A 21168-nucleotide genomic window follows, 5' to 3' on the forward strand; every position below is an offset into this window, starting at 1 on the left:
GGGCTTTACAATTACCTGCTGGCGTGTTACTAATCCTGCTGCGTTTTCATGTGCACAGTGTTTATTCAGCCTGGCTGAGTACCACCCAAAAGCCACGATGGGCTGGTGAGGAATGGAGGAACTCTAATGGGGGGGGGGGGGGGGGGGGAAGAGAGACTAGTCCACAATGAGTGTCTGTGTTTCTGTGGCCCAGCTCTGCCTTGCCACACCCTGGGCACACCTGGTGGTCTCTGATTCACAGTGGGAGGTGGGTGGGGGGGACAACAGAGAAAAAACAAATCACTAATCTAAAAGCCTACTGGGACTGTTTATTTGTGAGGTGTGGCAGTGGGCTTGGTACAGGAACAACAAGAAGGGTACACAGTGGATTAAAGACTTGGACCAAGGTTGAAGCCACTGTGCACCACCCTCTACTGCGAGGTGTGCCGAGTATGAATTTGCATTACCATGGTCACTACGGCTCTGCTACCTTTCACCTTTATTAGTATTATCCCACACCTTTTCTAATATTTAGCATTTGTTTTAAGACAAGATAGGTAACCTTTATTAGTCCCACATTGCTTGACCCGTTTTGGTGGAGATCAGCACCAGTTGTTTTGTGTATGCACATGAATGGACCTTTCCGACCTGTCAGTCACTCGTACAATAATAGCCGATCAGATAGCCCCACCTGGCTTGACACGCCCCTGTCCCCATATTGTCCCACAAGCAATGCTAGTAGCGTGCGCTTGGAAAACTTAATGTTACGAAGAAAATGGTCCTCAGATGCGCTTGGGGAACGTGCAATTCTGATGAATGATATCCTGCTAGGTTACAAGGGTCCCGCTTGATTCATTTTCCAAAGCCTAAAACACAGTTAACGAAGTGTCAATGATGGATTAAGGCTTGCGGAAGACCTATAACTAAATGTGAACAATATCAATAAACACAAGGCTGTAAATTCGAAGGTAAGTGAGGGAGAAGTGAAATAGTTGAGACCTTTCTGGAGAACTCTCTGTCTGTCTGACGCATTTTGCAAAAAACATGCCACAATATTATCTGGAATACGCGAGAGAGAATCAGCTTCAAACATGTTCTGTTCAATTGCCATTTTGGAAGTTTGTGGGACATGGCTAAGGGGGAGGAGCTCAAGATCGCCATCGGAGTCGTCCATTGGCATCCCGACACAAAACCTCCTTGAGCTTCTTCTTTATTTGTATTCTTCATCATTTATTCCCTTTGCGTAGTACTATATAGTTTATTATTATAATTAACTTATTCTTTTCCTTTTGGCTTTAACCATGACGGAAAATATAGACATTTGGGAGTATTTTTTTTCTTGTATTATTGTGTTTAAGCTATTGTATTTTATGTTCAGTCTTATCTACAGGAACTTGTTACAGTCATTTGCTGGAACTGATGTTGGACACAGCACAAGAGCAAACTCGCAAACAAGTTTCAGTCAAAACATGTTGGCATGTAAGTAATGATACACGTTTTTCAGTCCGGTAGCTATGCTAATGATTGTATAGTAGATATGTATTGTTATATATTGAATATATGAAGAGTACCTGTGTCTATGTGGCGTTTATCAGATGCTATTACTGATCACTTTAATCTGTGCATTTAACCCATTCATGGCCAGGGTGGCAATTCTTTGCCTTTTTGAGATAAAAGTCTCCTAACAGGCCACAATCAAGGAAACAACACTTCTTTTTCGTTTATGGTTAAGTTATACGATAACTTTACTAATTTATAATCTCGTCCCAAAAATGGGACGCTGCCCGCGAGAGGGTACTTGGGTTTTCATAGTAGATTGTCCCAAAAACCAGAATCAGATTAAAAGACTTAAATATTTTGATATACTCAAGGATGTCCCAAAAACCAGAATCAGATTTAAACACTTGTATATTTTGATATACTGAAGGATATAATGCGGGAAAATCATAATGTCCCAAAAATGGGACGATGCCCACGAATGGTTTAATAATCCTCAAGGTCTTATTATTGTTTGGCCTTGCCAGACTAGTAATTGTCCATATTCAGAGTGTCGCTTGTGGTAAAGAAGAAAGTCTTGGAGAGCTGCAAAGTTTACCTACCATTACCACAAAATTTGAGTTTGTCTGAATAATCTTTTTGAGTCGTACAGAAAGATTTTTGGATCTGCACCTGGACAGGACTCTGACCCCTTGCTGATCATTCTACTGAAAGCTACAAAGGTCAAGAAAACTGCCTGAGCTGCTACATTTCAGGATTACTCACCATCCATGAGCTCCTCAAAGTCGTCCACAAAGAACTCTCGTAACGGCGGTCGCTTCGGTCTTTTCAGCGTGTTGAGCAGCTGCTGGATTTTGGAGGAGACGCGGCTGTTGACTGGAACACCTACACAATGACATTGCGGAGAGGATGGGACGACAAGACATACGGTTCGAGAAAGAAAGGGGGGAAAAAACAAAGTCATGGAGAGAGGAGTGGATAGCAGTCGAAGGAAAGATACAGGAGTTGATGATGACATGAAGATGTAAAAAAAAAAAAATGTGTAAGATATGCAGTCAGATCCATTAATGAGGTGAATGGATAATGGAGGGGAGAGCACACAAAGTCGCTCGTTTCAAGACAACCATCTCTCAATCAATCTTTGACCAAACCAAAAACAAAACAAGATGAACATTGAAGCCCGTTGGACCTCCAAAGTTAGCATTTTAGCTCAGCAAACTCACAGCTAAACCTTCCAGGATGACTAAACAGATTGTGAAGATCCGCCCGCTGCCTAGCAACAATAAGTCTCCTCACCGGCATCTGTGACATGAGGGCTCTCATTAAGTGGATGTGCTCAGCTCTCGGCAAGCTGCTGAAATGAAAGTTGAGCATCCCCAAAGTCAAGATGCGACGTTGAACCTTCCGGTGATTTATTTTAACATTTCCCATCAGAGGGTGGTACTTGGTCAAAAGAAATGTCCCATGAGGGTTCGTTTGTAACATTATGCGGTGGTTTGCCAATGCATGGCGCCGGTTTGGTTTCATTCTGTTGGTGTTGTCGTTATCCACTTTAAAAACGTCATGTAGAAACGAAAAACAAAACAATAAAATTATGCCTCAATAAACGAGTAATAAAGTGATCATAAAACACCAACAACAATGGAAAAGGATGCTTCTCGCTTGGTGTCTGTCGACCATGGCGAGGAAAAGCTGAGGCTCTACTACTGAACCAAATTGTTTTTGATACACGGATAAGCCAAACCTGCGCCTGACTGAAAGCCAGCATGTGAACCTGAGCTTCTGGCTATTGTGGCTACTTTGTAACGCCTTGTTGTCAGCCATTCATCATTTTATTGTGACAAAGGTGGAAGTGCCATGACGACAACAGAAACGAGGAGTCATGGAGCCCTTTAAAGGATCTCATTGTTGTGGTGTGCATAAGACCTACGATGACCCCGGTGAGATATAGTCCAACCACCGGAGGCGTTAAGCGTATATATTTTCCCAGTTTAAAATATAGCATAAGAAAGATGCCAGACAAAGCAGTACAGGTATCGATTTTTCCAGGCCGCAGTAGAAGTACGTACTTTCGGAGCAGTCACGGACACGCCCACAGCATCTGAGAGCAAAGACAGTGGTGTGATTTTTGTCCATTTTAAAGCCATTTCATGTACTTTGCAATTATTTTAGTCACTAAAATTTCAGGGTTAACTTTTCAGGGGTGCATCAATTTTTTTTTTCAATTTACAGGAGCTTTAATGTGATAACTTCAATGATGCTAAGCTATTTAAACTATTCACAATATTGAGCTACCATCAAACCTATTACAAATTCCACCAATCTGAACTACAATAAACTAAACCAGACTGGAGTGCACGATGGAAACAAGTCCTTTGTTACCTATTTGGAGGATGATTTTGTCCATGTGCATTCATTCAAGATTGGGAGGGGTAAGTGTCAGACATTCCAGCCGCAGGAGACGCAGGCCACAGCTGCACACAGCTTGCCTGATGCGTTTTTGTTCTAAAATAAGGTCGGCTCAGGCCGCTTTCGGTCTGCTCGTATAAAGGCGCAGGCACGCTGGGCTCGCACATGAGGGAGAGCGCGGCACCTGGTGAGCCAATTAGACACGGACAACAAAATCCGATGGCCCTGAGTCCCATCTACTCAAAAGCTTTTGGTATACTAATGTACTGGAGCAGTACTGAGGATTTGCCAGCGATGATACTTAACGTATTTGTGTTCTCAAAATGAGTCCATCTTTTCCAACACCCTAAAACATCCCATGTGATTGCACCGGATCGCTGACTTGCAATATTTTCAGACCTCCGCCGAATCAGCTGAGGTTGTTTGCCAGCCCGTCTGCTCATAACTCTGTTTAGTGCTTTATTCTGTGAACATGTTCAAGACCTAAACTGTTGAAAGCTGTAAAGGGGACATTAAATGGAAAATTGACTTTTCAATTGTCAATATACAATGAGTTTCTTCTCCGCAGTGCCTGAGCACCTAAGTGAGAAATTAAACCAAGTAAGTCTTGTATCTGTCCATTTCTCAAACTGTACCTGTGGGTGAGTTATTTTGCCCTCCCCACCAGTCACGTAATAGTGGGGCTTTAAATAATAACAACCCCGACAAACAAATTTGTCAATCAATAATATGACCACCAGAGCTACTTTCAAGTGACAGCCAGACTGCATTCTCTGAAATACTATTTTGCAAAGGCCGAATCATGCAAAAACACCAGCGACCCCCACTGGTGCAAGAACCCTGCTTCCATGTCAAACTCAAGGTAAGCAGAGCTGCATTGAGTGCTGTTCGGTGCACAGATTGGTGTTAGCTAATAGCATTCGCTTTGGCTGACCTACAGATAAATGATTGCTCAGTGAAGTTGTGGACAAGTGCAGTGGCTGGCGGGGGCGGCATTTGTCTTTGGTTAAGTGCCCATGTGCCACATACGCACGGTGTAGTGTGTAAACTGCTTCTTTCCTCTGTGTGTGTGGGCGCACATTTTTTATTATTTTTTTTTTTTTTAAATCATTCAAGACAGTGGAAAGTGCATAACATGCCACTGGGGCAGTAAGCACAATTTAATGTAAACAGTGGAGCTGTTATTTCAGTGTCATGGTAGTTAAAATGTTTTTTTTATTGTCACGATATTCTTTTTTGATCCCTTGTGGGTGTATGAGGGTTAATAATGAAGTGTAAACGATTGCCTGTTTAGGACGCAAAGCTTTTAGAATAGGGACAATTTAGACTCTGGAACAATAGATTCCAATTATAATCTCGATGTAGAGTTTTGTGTTGAAATCAAGGATGGCCATCACCAAGGAAAAACACGACACAAATTTATTCTTCTACTGTATTGTCCCACGCTGTCTTTTCTCCATTCGAGACAAAAGTGTGTCCTGTTGGCTCCACCCTTGTTGAAACATGGAGATGGCACACAAGAGAAAGAGCAAATATGCATGCTAATATATCCGCGTAGAATACGCCTTTTCACACAAACCACAACAGTGTTGAGCATGTAGGGTAGGTAAACTCACAACGGCACAAACGCATTCGTCTCGTCGGCAAGACCAACACCACGGACAACATCAGAGCAGATGGATCGAATGAGTGCATTGACTTTTTTTTTTTTTTTTTGCAATATGTTTGGCGGGAGGGTGCACAACCTGACAGTAATCGCATGCACAACAAATGCACAGGCTGCCATTGAGCTGAAGCAATGGGAGCAATTATAAATACCATTCATCAAACTGAGGGATCCCTCACCTGTCCATTCACAACCTGAAGGAAAAACAAATGTGGACATCACTGAACGTAATCCTCCATGAATGCAGGTAGTATTTCTCAAATGAAGGTGTCTAGATGAGACTAAGACTGCACTCCATTTTCACTCAATTGCTTCAACATTATTAAAGGGGAAGTCCAATCATTGAAAATAATGTATCAGATAGGTCATGTCATTGGTACTGTAGCATTAAAATAAATATTTTTATCAGATATCATTTAAGGTTGATTATATCAGCAATTTTGAATGTTCCCGGTCTGATATTTTGGGAGTCATATTAGCGGATGTGATGTGTCATGTGCTCAACCCGAGGCTTGGTTGCGTTCCTACACAGTTATTGTCAGCGCTGATTTCTCGGATTTATCCTCATCTGGTGAAGAAATAGAAGTATCGGCTGATCGGGAAGACGGAGGAAAACGTCCATACAGATTTGAACCTGTGGCTGTAAATCATGTTGAATATTTGGACAGTTCTTCGGACGGGAATGATGCAGAGTCTGACTACTCGGAGGTCTATGGGCGGGACATAAGTGTGTGAACAAAGTCCCCGGAGCTCCAGGCCGGGATCCGTGGATGGTTTTTCGAACGGGAATGACGCGGAGTCTGACGGCGGCGGGCCATGAGCCGAGACGATAACGATATCTGTTGAAAATCTTTATTTTAAAATGACAGTACAAATGACATGATCTATCTAATACATTCTTCTTTTCAATGAGTGGACTTCGCCTTTAATCAACAATGACACACGCGCAACAGAATTCTTAACAATTTAATAATTAGCTGCCTGCCGTCTAAAGACTTGCAGCCTAATATGACTTTTTGAAGAAATGCATCATTTTGAGCACCTGTAAGCGGAGTGTGTGCATCCTGGCGTTTGTCCATGTGCAAGGAAAAACAGATTAGCGGAGTTGGCTGGAATATAGTGCTTCACTTGTTGCATGATTTCAAATAATGTTGAAGGCTGAAACCTGCTTTTATTCACTGGCAGTTCTATTTACATTTCTTGGAACTATTATAACACTGTCCTTGTGATCCAGAACGCTAAGATGAATGGCGCTTAAAGGCTGTTTTATAACTCCTAAATAACACAAACTAACAATGCTGTCAAATGTTTTACATTATAGTCCAAAAAAATAAACAACAAGTCATCATCAAAAAGATAGACAACGATTACTAAAAAACTTATTGCAGAACAACTATTAAGAGTTTTTTTTCTTGGGTATAGGAGGAAATGTGTTACCATAGCAACACAAAAAGGGTCAGCCAGCAGCTTGCGCTAGTCTGACAGGAAGACTGAATAAAGCGGGAAAACAGAGGGACAAACAGCAGGGGGAGGAAAGGCAAACCGGAGGAAACCTTGTAGCGCCACGCGCGCAGGACACTCACCATCTGCCGTCTCCATGATGCTGGTGTGGTGGTTGTAGCCGCGGGACACGCCTCGCACCGAGGCAACGTGGGACGGCTCCGCGTGCAGCGAAGAGCGCTCCGAGAGGCCCGTCACGTCTGGGGGTGCTATGTGGTTATCTGTGGGAGAAAGGGGATAGAAAGGACAGGTCAACTATCTAACCCATCCATTTTCTATTGCACTCGTTCCTTACTTGGATTGCGACTTTGAACAAGAGGCGGCCTACACCCAAGGACTGATAAAACAGTCAATGGCAGGGCAAAGATCAATTTAGTCTTCACTTAACCTAACATGCTTGTTCGGTGAGTTTTTGCAGTGCAGAGGGGTTGCGTCAGGAAGGGCATCCGGCGTAAAAACTGTGCCAAACAAATATGAGCGTTCATCTGAGATGACGTGCTGTGGCGACCCCTAATGGGACAAGCCAAATTGTCTTTAGTGTTATAGATATTTTTCAACCTTATATTACAGTTACTACTTAAAACATTGTCCTGTTCATATTTTACTATGAGGACTAAGATTGTGGACCCTCTGACAGACATCACGGGGTCACGGTTATGAACGGGACGCAATGAATTAGTTTGCGCAGGAGTGTAAAAATGCGTGGCCAACGCAACACAACAAGGCACACACAGTTCCAGCTATACTTAACTATTTTTCATTTTAATGTTTTGTATTTTATGACTGGCAGCACGGTGACTCAGCTGGTAAAGAGTTGGTCTCACAGTTCTGAGGACCCGGGCTCATTCCCAGCCCTCCCTGTGTGGAGTTTGCGTGCTCTCCCCGTGCCTGTGTGGGTTTCCTCCGAGCACTCCGGTTTCCTCCCATATCCCAAAAACGTGCAACATTGATTGGACACTCAAATTTTCCCTTAGGTGTGATTGCGACTGTTGTCCGTCTTGATGCGCCCTGTGATTGCCTGGCAACCAGATCAGGGTGTACCCCGCCTCCTGCCCGTTGACAGCTGGGATAGGCTGCAGCGCTCCCAGCGACCCTCGTGAGGATAACCGGCACAGAAAATGGATGGATACATGATGAGCTATCCCTGAAAATATATTGTAGGAGTGTAAACACACCTCTGACAAACTTTTGTCTACATACGCAAAAGATTAAGCATTTCACCACACCCTAATCCAGATCTATCTGAAATGAGCCCATTTTTAGTTTCCAAGTCCACTGTTTGTACTTTCTCACGCAAGGGAGCCATCCCTCTTTCCACCCCATATACGTACGCACTGCTGGGGCAATACCAAGAATAGCAGGTTTGTCTTTTGTTACCACGATGACCACCCGTGGAGTTCTTCTAGAAACTGAGTGGACCAGTGCTTGAGTTAAAAAGTGGTCAATTAAAAAAAAAGGAGAACTCACCGAGGTGAGTGTGTGCCATAAGGTCAGCCAGTGCAGTAGCTTTGGTGTTGGCGTTGAGAGCGGCGCTATTGGCGTTGGTGCTGGTCGCGACAGACCTCCCCCCCGGGTGGGACGAGGTGGACGAAGCGGAAGATGAGGTGGACGAACCCTGGATGACCCGGTTAAACCAGTGCTCAACGGCCGGGTGGCTGTGGCTCTGGTTGGCCGTGGAGTTGGCCAGACGGCCCTTTCGCCGCAGCGAGCCCTCGTCTTCTGACGCTGAGGAGGTGTCTGCGTTCGACAGGTCAGAGAAGCGTCAGGCCATGACGGGAGGACAGCGACACAGCCGGTCGGGGGGGGGGGGGGTGGGGGGTGGAGATTTGCATGACTTATGTGAATGACCGTGTTATACTAGTGCAGTTTTAGGATATTCATGAAACAACTTGTTTGTGCACTTTTCTGCAAAACCGATTTGAAATATATTCTTTTTTTAATAAATTAATCATAAAAAAAACATTTGATTCATCGATTCGTCTTTTCCTTTTGGTTTGTCCCTTTAGGGGTTGCCACAACGTGTCGTGCTTTTCCGTGTCCAAGCCCCTCTTGTGCATCCTGTTCTCTAATACCAACTGCCCCATCTCTTCCCTCAATCCATCGAACAAGCTTTTCTTAGGTCTTCCTCCAGCTCTCTTGCCTGGCAGAGTGCTCCCCCTACCAATTTACTCTCTCGCTTCACGTCTCCACACATATGACACTCTTGCTCCACCTGTTCCAACCTGCTTGGATCTGTTCCTTCACCTCCTTACAAGACTCAACATTGCTCAGCAGTTTTGAACCCAAAGTACTCAAAGTTCTCCACCCTCACTATATCTTCTCCCTGCAGCTTATTTATACCCCCTAAAAGGGTTGGAAATCAAAAATGTATTTTATCTGATTCACCAATTAATTGACAAAATAACAGATTATCACATTACTAAAAGGGGAAATCCACTGGTTTGCATTAACAATATATCCAATCGGTCATGTAATATGTACTCTGTTTTGCGAATTTTCAGGGGCGCTGCCATTTTTTGAAGTCACATGACATTTGTGCGGGGATGTGACGTGTTACGTGCCGCAACAAAAATTTGATTACATGGGACACCATTTATGCCCAGCGCTGATTTCTAGGCTTTATCCTCATCTGTTGACAAAATAGCAGTATCGGTGGCTCGGGAAGACGGAGGAATACGTCCATACACAGCCATGAGCGGCTCGGCCGCTCGGGAAGACGGAAGAATACTTCCAAACACACTCGTGAGCGGCACAGCTCCCAGGCTCAGGGGTGGTGCTCACGGCTGTGTATGTCACTATTCCTCAGTGTTCCCAATCAAGCGATACTGCTATTTCTTCTTCAGATGAGGATAAATCAGAGAAATCAACACTGGGCATAAATGGTCCCATGTAATCAAGCCTATGTTGCGGCACGGTACACGTCACATCCGCGCACGTAGGTCATGTGACTCACGAAAATGGCAGCGCCCCTGAAATTTGACAATTGTCGATAGAAATCTTCTCAAAACACTATCAAATGAGAGAAGATTTAACGTCACATTGTCAAAATAGAGTACATATGACATGATCTATTGGATACATTGTTCATGCAAACCGGTGGATTTCCCCTTTACTAAAATTAATTAATTCCAGCCCTAAATTTAACTTTTACACAAGTATTTAAAAAAAAAACATAAAAACAAATCGAATGTCAATGAGACAAACGAAAAGTAATAATAGCCAACTAGTCAAGCCTAGCAAGCGCGGAGAACAGAACAGAGGTTTGCCAACTAAAGACATTCAAATGTTCAATCTGTTAATTGAGCACTTTTTGACTACACACTACGACGACAACGCACAATCCCCAAGTGAAACGAAATCTGCTACACGGCCTTGACAAAGTTCCCTTGCAAAAGCTTTAGGCTGGATTCTAACAAGCCCATATTTGTGCGTACTGCCAGCAGCCTCAAAGCGACTGCTTCACAGTGAATAATCTGTTTGTTATTCATCTGCGCGACTCTCCTATAACTCAATGTCTCAGTAACCATGGCAAAGTGAAGCAGAAGAACATAGTGAGGGTCAGACACCAGCGTAAAAGTCGAGAGTTGGAATTCACGGCTTATGAACAGATGAGACGCAAGCGAGGAGACTGATTAAGCACACAGAGTCGCTTGTACTTGACAGATAAAAACAGTAGGACATAGTTGCAAAGCACTGCTTAATGAGCGATATAATAATGATGTGGCGGGCCTACTAATTACTTACTGCAATGTACCGTGCACCAGTGATCAAGTGCAGGCACAGCAAACAACTGTGATGTATCAACAGCAACGATGGACAGTATTCACAAGAACATGTCGAAATTCGGCTGTTGGGTGAAATTTCATGATGCGGCTAATTTGTGCATTTTTTCCAACGGCCGCAAGGGGGCACACGGAAGCGGAAAAGGCAAGATTGAGCCCGGTGGAATATATGTGCTGAGGAAGTGACTTTTACCTGTTTACCTATTATCGCTGCACTAGCGTGTTACTGCTGTGTCTTAAGTGATTTTTACCAGTATGTTTTTTTTTAACCGGTCCTGCTAGCGTTAAACTCTCTGTGTACCGACTTTCTTTGTAAATATCTCCTGTTTCAATGTCGGTTTCAATGTGGGCACTTGTGGCATTTACACGGCTGCAGCCCATGTATGTACCAAATGGTATTTCGTATACAAATATACTGGGTGAAGCTTATAACCAGGTGCGCTCTGTAGGCTGGGAATTACGGTAACCTAAAATGCACTATAACATCCAGACTTCCTATTTAAAATAATCCCCTTGATCGTGTCGTTCATATTTAGACCAAGACGACATTTACCATTGACCAGCGTCAAACAATGTTCTCGGAGGGATGTGGCCACTGGACTAAATGAGTCACAAAATGTCATTGGTACGTTTAACAGATATACAGAGAAACTAGAAGAGTCACAGAAAGGCTGAAAAGTGTACATCCTTGCTAATTTATCAATTCATACATCAAATACATGTAAACTTTCCTCATTCAGATCCAGATTTGAGAACAGTTTTGCAAAAAGCATTAAAACATTGAACAGTTAGGCATCGGCATTAAAAAAAATAAAGTTGACTTGTCGAAAGTTTTTGTGCATTTCAGGTCAAGGCTAAAATCACTAAGTTATGAGTAGTGTATAAACTACACTGTTATAATAACTGAGTTCCCAATGATAGCATAAAAAGAGAACGAGAAAAAGAAAATTCTATGTTTTAAAGGGGAAACCAGAATCCTTTTTTTTTTTTTTTTTTAACACAACCTGTTCAAGCCAAGATTTATCTGCGTTTGACAAGACCAAGCGATCCCAAAAATATGACACCTTTGGAAGCAATACCTGAGCCAAGATGGCGTGACAGGGGTGGGAAGTTTAACACCTGACATTGACTACACCTGACCTGTTGTGTTAAAAGCAGTCAATGTCAGACATTTCTTTTATACTTCACCCCCACCATCATTACTCATCTACAGTAATTATCTGATTGCGGGATGTGACAATTGTCTGCCCCACCCCCTTTGCTGGGTTCGGTGTAAAAAAAAAAAAGGCTGTAAAATACTCTGTTACGTGCTTGATTTGTCCGTTTTGCAGCATCACTAATAACTACAGAACTAATTAAGGAAACATTCAAACCACTATACTATTTTAAATTTAGTTTTTTTTTTTCCAAGCATTGCTACTGTAAAGTCCAACATGGCTTCAAAACAGCATAAACTGTTACAGAAACAGGTACAATGTCGACATTCTGAGACAACGCTAACAATCTCATCCAGTATGCAACAAGTGGGAAGTCCGCCCTGGGAACGCGCTCGTGACAATTGAGTCCTTTATAATCGCAAACAATAGACACATTCATCGGACTCAAAGTTTCTTTTTCTTGGGGAATATTTTGCAAAACAATCTTGGATTACAGACCGTTAGCATCCTACGCTACAGCGCTTCCAGAGTCGTGAGCGGGAATAGGAAGGGTGGTGCGCGTGCACAGCTAAATTATACGTCCGAGACTGGCAAATGAAAGTGCGCTAAATATAGATGCAAAGGTCTCACCAGGCGGGGTGCATGCCTCAACAGAGGACTGGACTAACACGGATCGTCTCTTGGACGGCATGGGCATCTTCCTTTCTTTGTATTTGGCCAAAGCTGCTTGGACGGCTTCTGTGTGCAAATCTAGGGCACACAAAAGAACGCGTGGCTTAGGCGCGCCGCTAAAACACACAAGTGGGAATTCTAAACTCTCACATGAAGAATGAAGATGTGATTACCAGAGCGGAAGCGTTCATCCCTGGTGTTGGCCGCCCGAGATTTGTTGTGTTTGGATGCGGAGAGAACAGCCTGGGAGGAGGCCTGGATCCGGCTGTCAATTTGTAGAGAGGGATCTACACCTGTGGAAAAAAAGATGATGATACGTACCACACAATATTTATTTATTTATTTTTTTTAATAGTTGATGAAATGAATGCCTCAACGAAACATTTTTTCCCCTAGTCGTAGTACACAGAAGCTATTCCTCATATTTTTTAACTGTTGAGAGAATTTTAACTGTTGCTAACCAACACAGCAAGACCTAACTAAGCTTATCGTAGTTAGGGTTGCAGATGAGCAATAAATGAGAATTAAAGATCTATTTCTGTAACTTCAATTCAAACACGAAAAGATTCCCTACAAAGAGTTAACTATTTTTGGATCGCATTTGTTATTATTTTGGTGATTTTTAGGTTACAGCTGACCCACATTTTCTCATTTCCCAAAAAAGTGTCAAGACATTTGAATATGGAAATGAGGTTGGAATTGGCCTTCTGACAAGTATTTTGTGTTGAATGAAACTTTCGAGAGAGAATTTCGCTTTCAGACTTGCAATGCGGAAATAGAAATAAAACTCCTACAGTAGTTTATCTTATTGAGATGCACCTGAATCCGAGCTGCTATAGGCAGGGTGTACCTACCCTGGACTTGTTTGCAGACCTGTCACAACAGTACATGGCAAACAAAAATTTCCACGAGAAACAATCTAGAGTGTCTTGAAATCACCAGATTTTTTTCATTTTGTTTTTGAGGCAGGAAGCTGAGGTTCCCAGGGAAAAGCCATGCAACACAGGGAACATCCAAACCCACACAGGGAATGGTCTAAGCAAGGGTTGGGACCTGGAACCTTACGACCGTGAGGAAGACACTCTAACTACTTATGATAATAACCTTGCATGTTTCAGTGGAAAGCAAATGACAAATGTTGAGCTCAAAAAAGGTGATTAAGTATGGCAAATGTCAAAATGACGTTCCAGCTTAAAAAAAAAAAAAAAAAAAAAGGCAGTCGAACATGTAGTTTAAACACAGCTCTGAATTAGGCAGGCAGTGCTTTAACGCTCAGCCAATGTAGCAATCACTTGGCTTTCATTAGTACAGTGGAACTTAATTCTACCACCCCAAAGGTGAAGAAAACCCACCAGAATGTAGGAGGTAAATTCAATCGAGACTGCCAAGACACATAAACCTAATGAGAAAATCAACTTCTTAACCGCATCCAGGATCTGATAGTCAGGCCTGGTGCAGGATGCAGTTAACTGCCAGCCATCGCCAGCCTGCGTGGCCTTTCCGTGGCAGCAGCTTAGAAGGGATCATTGAGCTCTACGCTGTCAGTAACTCTTCGCGATATACAGTAACTCCCTTGCTGACATGCTAAGCAATAGTCTCAAAACACATTTCATTACTAAACAGCACGAGCAGCATTTCGGACAACGGGTTGAATATGCTCCTAGGACATTCTAGGACACTGCAAAGAATGAGCGTGACGCGCATCCCGTGAGCAAGGACGAGCCACTTCAATTGGATGCCGGTCCGTCGGAATGCTTTAATGGCCACTGATGCAAAAGTAAAACAATGGCTTCCCTCCAGCTCTTAGAGGAAAGTTTATTCACACGCCAGGACTTCAGACACCGTTGATGTCCAGAAGGCACTCCATTTAAGCGTATTCAGTTGCGTGCCCTACCACAGGAAGACACAGTTATTGGTTCCCAGCCAATATGTGTTTTAGCACCATTTCAATGTATCTATCTAACAGATGTAGAGACCTCGCATGGGTCTTGATGCTTCGTTTGTACTGTACTAGACCTACTCGACTTGCTTGGCTACTGGCAAAACTGCGCATTCCGTGAACCCTTGCCTATTCACGATTCTCAAATTCGCCTATTCACATAATTTTGTGCTCTGTGATCTAAGATGCCAAACGATGGCACCAAAGCCACGTTTAACCCTCTGTTGACCCATGTTGCATTTTTTCACATGGTACATTAGGACTGATAACATACCCGTCCCAGTTTCAGGACGCTGCCCGCGAGAGGGTACATCTTTTGTGGAGTTTGTTTTATGCATGAAACAAAAATGAAGTGTTATTTCCTTGATTGTGGCCCGTTAGGAGACATTTATCTGAATAAGGCAAAAAATTGCTACCCTGCCCACAAATGGGTTAAAACCCTCTGTTGACCAACGTTGCATTTTTGCACATAGTACATTAGGGCCCCTTTTACCTGGAACCCTGCTTGGTTAACAGAGGGTTAATGGGAAAGATTTCTTCTTGGTGCCAAGGAAGTATTGTTGACTGAGAGGCAAGCTGTGTAGAACAGGGAGGAGCTACGTTTAGCCTTGGATGTTCGTCAAAGTTATGGACTGTTTTTGGTACAGGTGCACGTTGGTAGCACACAAGCACTTCCGGTGTATTTTATTCCAAAATCAAATCCTCTGCTGCAGCCTATTTAATTGTGCTTTTTTTTTTTTGGTAATAGGACGAGGTTAATATGATAATGAACTGATTTATGATCACACTTTGTGGTATATTAATGCTTTTATGACCACTATTTCAAGCAATAACAAAAATTTAACCCATTCATGGGCAGGGTGGCAATTTTTTGCCTTATTGAGATAAGTCTCCTAACAGGCCACAATCAAGGAAATAACACTTTTTTTTTCATTTAATGCATAAAACAAAGGGCAAAAAAGATGTACCCTGTCGCGGGCAGCGTCCCAAAACCGGGACGGGTATGTAATCAGTTCTGTGAAGTGGTACGTACTGCAGATATGTTTATTAATTAATTCTTATTCTAGAACGACACATACTAATTTTTTAATAATACTGATGGATTAGCATTTTGAAGACAAACTTGGTCGCATACTGACCTTTCTCCCTTTCTTCTCTTGGAAAACGCTCAATGTGGCCTTGAGGCAGCCATGTTGGGCCAGGAAGGAAGGGGAAATAACTCTGTGCTAACTTTGACCGATCAATTATCCTCTCCTGATACCAAATTATGGCTTCAGATTAAAACACTTAAATATTCTGATAGACTGAAGGATATAATGCGTGAAAATCGTGACGTCCTAAAAATGGGACACTGCCCACGAATGGGTTAAAATTTACTTTTACCGGTTATGAGTAAGCTTATCTTAAAATAAGCCATGCCATAATTCTACAGTGTAGTTACAGAAGGTACTACAAAATACAAAGTATCATATTCCACATTTCACGACTTTTGTCCTTGTGTTTTGTTCAACCTTGAATTTAATGTCTCTCATCAAAAATCTCACCACACAACCAACTGCTACTTAAAGGTCCACTGTCAAAAATGCATGATTTTTAGTATGTTATAAATTTTAAAAAGGCAGAGTTATCCTCTCCTGATACCAAATTATGGCTTCAGATTAAAACACTTAAATATTTTGATAAGATGAAGGATATAATGCGTGAAAATCATGATGTCCCAAAAATGGGTTAAAATTTACTTTTACTGGTTATGAGTAAGCTTATCTTAAAATAAGTCATGCTATAATTCTACAGGTGTAGTTAGAGGAGGTACTAGAAAATACAAAGTATCACATTCCACATTTCATTACTTTTGTCCTTATATTTTGTTCAACCTTGAATCTAATGTCTGTCATCAAAAATCTCACCACGCAACCAACTGCTACTTAAAGGTCCACTGTCAAGAAATGCATGATTTTTAGTATGTTATCAGTTGAAAAAAGGCAGTTATCCTCTCCTGATACCAAATTATGGCTTCAGATTAAAACACATAAATATTTTAATATGTTGAAGGATATAATGTGTGAAAATCACAATGTCTCAAAAATGGGACGCTGCCAACGAATGGGTTTTAAAGGTGAGAGTCACTTCCTGCACAGCCAGGAAACGTACAAAACTCAAACCATCTGGGGAACAAAAATCAATGCGTCTCACTAACTGGTCAAGTAGATTAATCACTAACAAATGATGAAAATAAATACACATGCTAACATTAGTTCTACGTTTTCTTGTTGCCTCTGGAGTACAAGAAGATCAATAAAGGAAAATCTCATCTTGCTTATCTCCAAGGGACAGATGAACACTGCAGCAAAGTAGAGACTGTGGAGTATTGCGTGGACGTGTGATACAGCAGCGTGCTCTTTACTCATATACGATTTCTTTCCTTACTGCATCCAAAAGCCGCGTACATCAAAAGATACCCTCGTTATCCTCTATTGTTGTCGTTTTGCTTGTTCTCTTTTCGAATGAAAACGGTCAACGTGGAGTGGTTTTGGCAGTTTTGTTCCGAAGCGGAAACCCGACCAAAACAAACCGAGGCACCAAACGAGAGCGGAGACGAACTCAAAATGTGATCAATTTACACTTAAAATATTTCGCATTTCTTGGCGAATTTTGGGGGATGAATCACGCCATCATTAAAATATCAACTATAAACAGATATGCTTACCTTGTATCTGTGGGATGTAGGGTGCCAACAGTTTGCTTCTTTTCTTCTCATAGCCCTTCTGAGTGATGTCCCCTGCACACAAACCAAGAACAGAGGGGGTGGGGATGATAGAGGGGCAGAGAGATGAGTCATTAGCCTAGATGTGTGTGTCTGTGTGTGTGTGTCTGTGTGCGTGTGTATGGGTGTCTGCGCGCCTGTGTGTCCACATGCATATGTTGTTGTTTTTGGTGTTCGGCCCGGTTACCACTTGCAAATGAATGTGATCTTGTTTTAAAAGGTCTGTAACAGATTAAAATCCACGTGGCAGTCAATGAAGGCTGGTGCGGAACAAAAGGAAGGGAAAAAAAAAAAACAAAATCAGATGCTATGAATGATAAAACTGTCGACCGATGTGACATGTTCATTGTGTCGGCAGGAGGGGAGGAAACGTCGTTCCGAAACCTAAGCGGTCAAATTTTCAACCCCGCGTCGACGCGCTTGCGTCCGCTGAACAGCAGGACTCTAAATTGTATCAACGCTCGCAGCGTGGGTCGAGTGGAGGCCGAGGTCAAGTGAAGAGGCAAAGTTCAACAGAACCAACGGAGCCAATCCCGACAAGTCCTCGCCTGTGCCACCGTTAAATTTCGTGATGGGATGAGCTTTTGAAATAGTAAAGCATTAAATAGTAGGATAGATATACAGATGACAATGATTTCCATTAGGGTTGAGATTAATACAACTTTACATTAAAAAAAACAAATTGTGGTATTAAAAAATATTTAATTATAAAATACATTACAAATGTTGGACATGTGTATTGAGTATATTTTTTTTTTTATCTTAGTGTTGACTAATTTTATAAATACAGCAGTACTTTGACTTGCAAGTATACCAACTATATAGAGCAGGGGTGCCCAGACTTTTTTTTACCCCAAGATCTACTTTTCAAGCAGCCAGCCTCTTGCGAGATTTTAAGGTTAATGTTATGTTGCCTCCTATGTCTAAAATACAGAATTAGCTTTTTGTGCACTGTATTCTCTTTGCTTTCATCCTGGATCAGGCTGTGCAAAAGTGGAATTTTAAAATGACACACCATCTCATCCTGTACTTTCTACTTTGGCTTCGGACCAGACCTATCCCACTCGGAAAAGAGATAATCTCGTCCAGTATAACCACTTTTTCTTCCATTATTTACATACTCCGACAGTCATTGCATCTTAAAACAACAGCATTTCTTTTTTAACTTTCTCCATTTATATGGAAAGTAAACACGAGCAGCGTGTCTAGCTCATTTTTGCTCTCGGTTGCCCAGACTGTGTTGCTAACTAAAGCAGCGGCGCTGTCATTACAAAACACATTGATGGGCTGCGTAAGTACTGTAGCATTTGTAATTATGAGTGTACGTCTTTATGAGCGGTGGGGCGGGTGTAAGGTAAGCTCGGAAAAAGAATTTGGCGGAGCAGTGGTCGTTGTTCGAGAAAGTTCCATGAGAGATGATTAGTTTTGACCTTTGTACGTTTTTCTTACAACACGAGAAAAAGTCTTTTATACACAGCCGTCTATTTTTCCTATTTTGGGTTTATTGTAATTAATGCTTTATTTAACAAATGGGAGAAAAATATTGTTTTATTGTTGGACTTTGTCACAGTACACTCCAGGCATGAGGATTTCGGCAAATATGGTAACCGATCTTTCGGTTCCGTTGATTTTTGTCCTGGGAAACGGTGGGAAACAATTTTTTGGTTCCCATTGATAATGCTCATGGGAACCGGTTTTTACATGTACTTCAAAATAAAGCCTTAGCAGGCATGAGCATTTTGTCTTTTATGCTTAGCAACCGACATGTTTGACTAGCGTTTGAGTGACCCGGATATGAATAAGTCGACCTTGCGCATGCGTAGCGCAGAAACGGAAACCGGTGCTGTTTGTAAACCACACTGACAAAGCTGGGCGTTTTAATCATTAAAAATAAAGGGGTTCATGTAGGTTCGTTTCATACAGATTGTTGTATTTCGTTGAGAACTTGTTTTACATTCCACACATGGGCAAATTTTATTAAAAGTAAGCCCAGAGATCTGGGAAACGGACTTTCGGTTCCGTGTTTTCTCAGGCTGGGTAACGGCACGGTAACGGAACGATCGTTTCCGTGAAATGCTCACGCCTGACACTCCATAAATTATGTGTGTACGGAAAGTAGTCTCACGCTCGTCGTCGCATTGTTACACCGACGAGCGCACCGAGTTTTGTGTTGTGTTGATAAAGTTGCCACTGCACGGCCACTTTGGCAGTTAGCACAACAATGCGGTAGTGTGAAGTCAGGTGGTGTTGTCACACTACTCCTGAGTCACCCCTGACAGCTGAATGGCTGCACTGTTTCATGTCCAACAATACCCAGCTCTCCATGGGCTGCGCCTCCTGACCCAACACTGACTCTTCTGTCGTGACGCGTCTCTATCTGCGTGTGTCCGTGCACATCGGTGTGTGTCTACGCGAATACCAGGGAGTGCGTCAGACTGCGTGCACCACATCATTACATCCTGACGAGGACACAAAGGGAGTGCTTTTCTCTGCGGCAGCCCCAAATTGTAGCTTGCAGAGCTCCGGTGGCCAAACGGGGCCCGAGTGCATCCTGAGCCATGAAGTTATGTCTCAGTGGGAGCTAATCTTCTGAGCTGTGGAACAAACGGCTAAGTCTTTCAATACGGGGGAATGGTTTCATAGCTAACAATGACCCTTTACCTGAATCTCACAGCACACCAGAGGTCTTGGTGCATCAAAGGATACCATAACAAAGCTATCCTCCAACTCATCAATCCAATTTATATTGACAACCAAACAGCACTGAATGCAAATGATTCAAAGTTTGACCAAAACAAGAATAAGTGATTATTTTACAGTCTCTGATATTACCAGTGTTTAACTTATTTTAACACTTTGTCACTTCTTCTTGCTCTTTCGGCTTATCTCGTGCATCTTCCTCACGAACACCCACTGTCCTCATGTCCTCCCTTAAAACATCCATCAACCTTTTCCTTTGGTCTTCCTCTCGCTCTTTTGCCTGGCAGCTCCATCCTCAGACTCTCTCACCTCGGAACATGTCCAAACCATCGAAGTTGGAAGTCGCTCTCGAACCTTGTCTCCAAAACATCCAACTTTGGCTGTCTCTCTAATGAGCTCATTTCTAATCCAACCTGCTAACTCCAAGCAAGAACCTCAACATCTTCATTTCTGCCACCTCCTGGTCTGCTTCCTGTTGTCTCTTCAGTGCCACCATCTGTAATCCGTACATCATGGCCTCACCACTGCTTTATAAACTTTGCCCTTCATCCTAGCGGAGACTAGAACACATAGAACACCAGACACCTCCCGCCAACTGTTCCACCCCGCCTGGACCCATTTCTTCACTTCCTTACCACACTCTCCATTCCGTTCCATATTGCTTGCATCTTAGTTGGAACCAATCCCAGATGACTTTGGGCAGGGCACTTCAAGACAATTATTTGCAGTAACATTCAAATCAATGAGCAATTCAAAGTCTTCAATGAACCAAACGGGCACGTTTTTAAAAGATGGGAAGAAGTCTAGAGTATGTTGAAAAAAAGCACAGGGAGAACATACAAAACAAAATCGAACGCAGGACCTCTTGAGTGTGAGGCAGATGTGCTAACAACTAGCCCACTGCAGTGCCAGATGAAAAGCACGCATCTTTTTTTTTTTTAATCCCAACTGGGAATTTAAAATAATGAATTCACTTTCTGATAAATGAGACGACAATGATTCTGACAAATGCTCAAAATGACGTACGTCTGGACTGCCATAAAAAGCGACCTTGATTTCTTTAAAAATTGCCTATACACTTAATAATGGTTGATGACTATGTT

The 21168-nt window shown here is 42.5% G+C and overlaps 1 protein-coding gene across 3 annotated transcripts in view; it reads right to left on the bottom strand.

Moving 5' to 3' along the window:
- Positions 1-21168, bottom strand: part of dip2a (disco-interacting protein 2 homolog A) — a 98287-nt gene that overhangs the window by 36796 nt on the left and 40323 nt on the right. For 2 of the 3 annotated variants that reach the window (XM_061840874.1, XM_061840876.1), the window contains exons 2-7: positions 17309-17380; positions 12836-12955; positions 12621-12740; positions 8519-8788; positions 7135-7272; positions 2242-2361 (exon numbers count right to left, since the gene is read on the bottom strand). In XM_061840874.1, coding sequence (XP_061696858.1) covers positions 2242-2361; positions 7135-7272; positions 8519-8788; positions 12621-12740; positions 12836-12955; positions 17309-17380 — 840 coding nt within the window. The remainder of the gene's footprint in view (positions 1-2241; positions 2362-7134; positions 7273-8518; positions 8789-12620; positions 12741-12835; positions 12956-17308; positions 17381-21168) is intronic. The other variant, XM_061840877.1, reaches the window with a different exon arrangement.

Source organism: Syngnathoides biaculeatus, chromosome 14, assembly GCF_019802595.1.
Source record: "Syngnathoides biaculeatus isolate LvHL_M chromosome 14, ASM1980259v1, whole genome shotgun sequence".
NCBI lineage: Eukaryota > Metazoa > Chordata > Actinopteri > Syngnathiformes > Syngnathidae > Syngnathoides > Syngnathoides biaculeatus.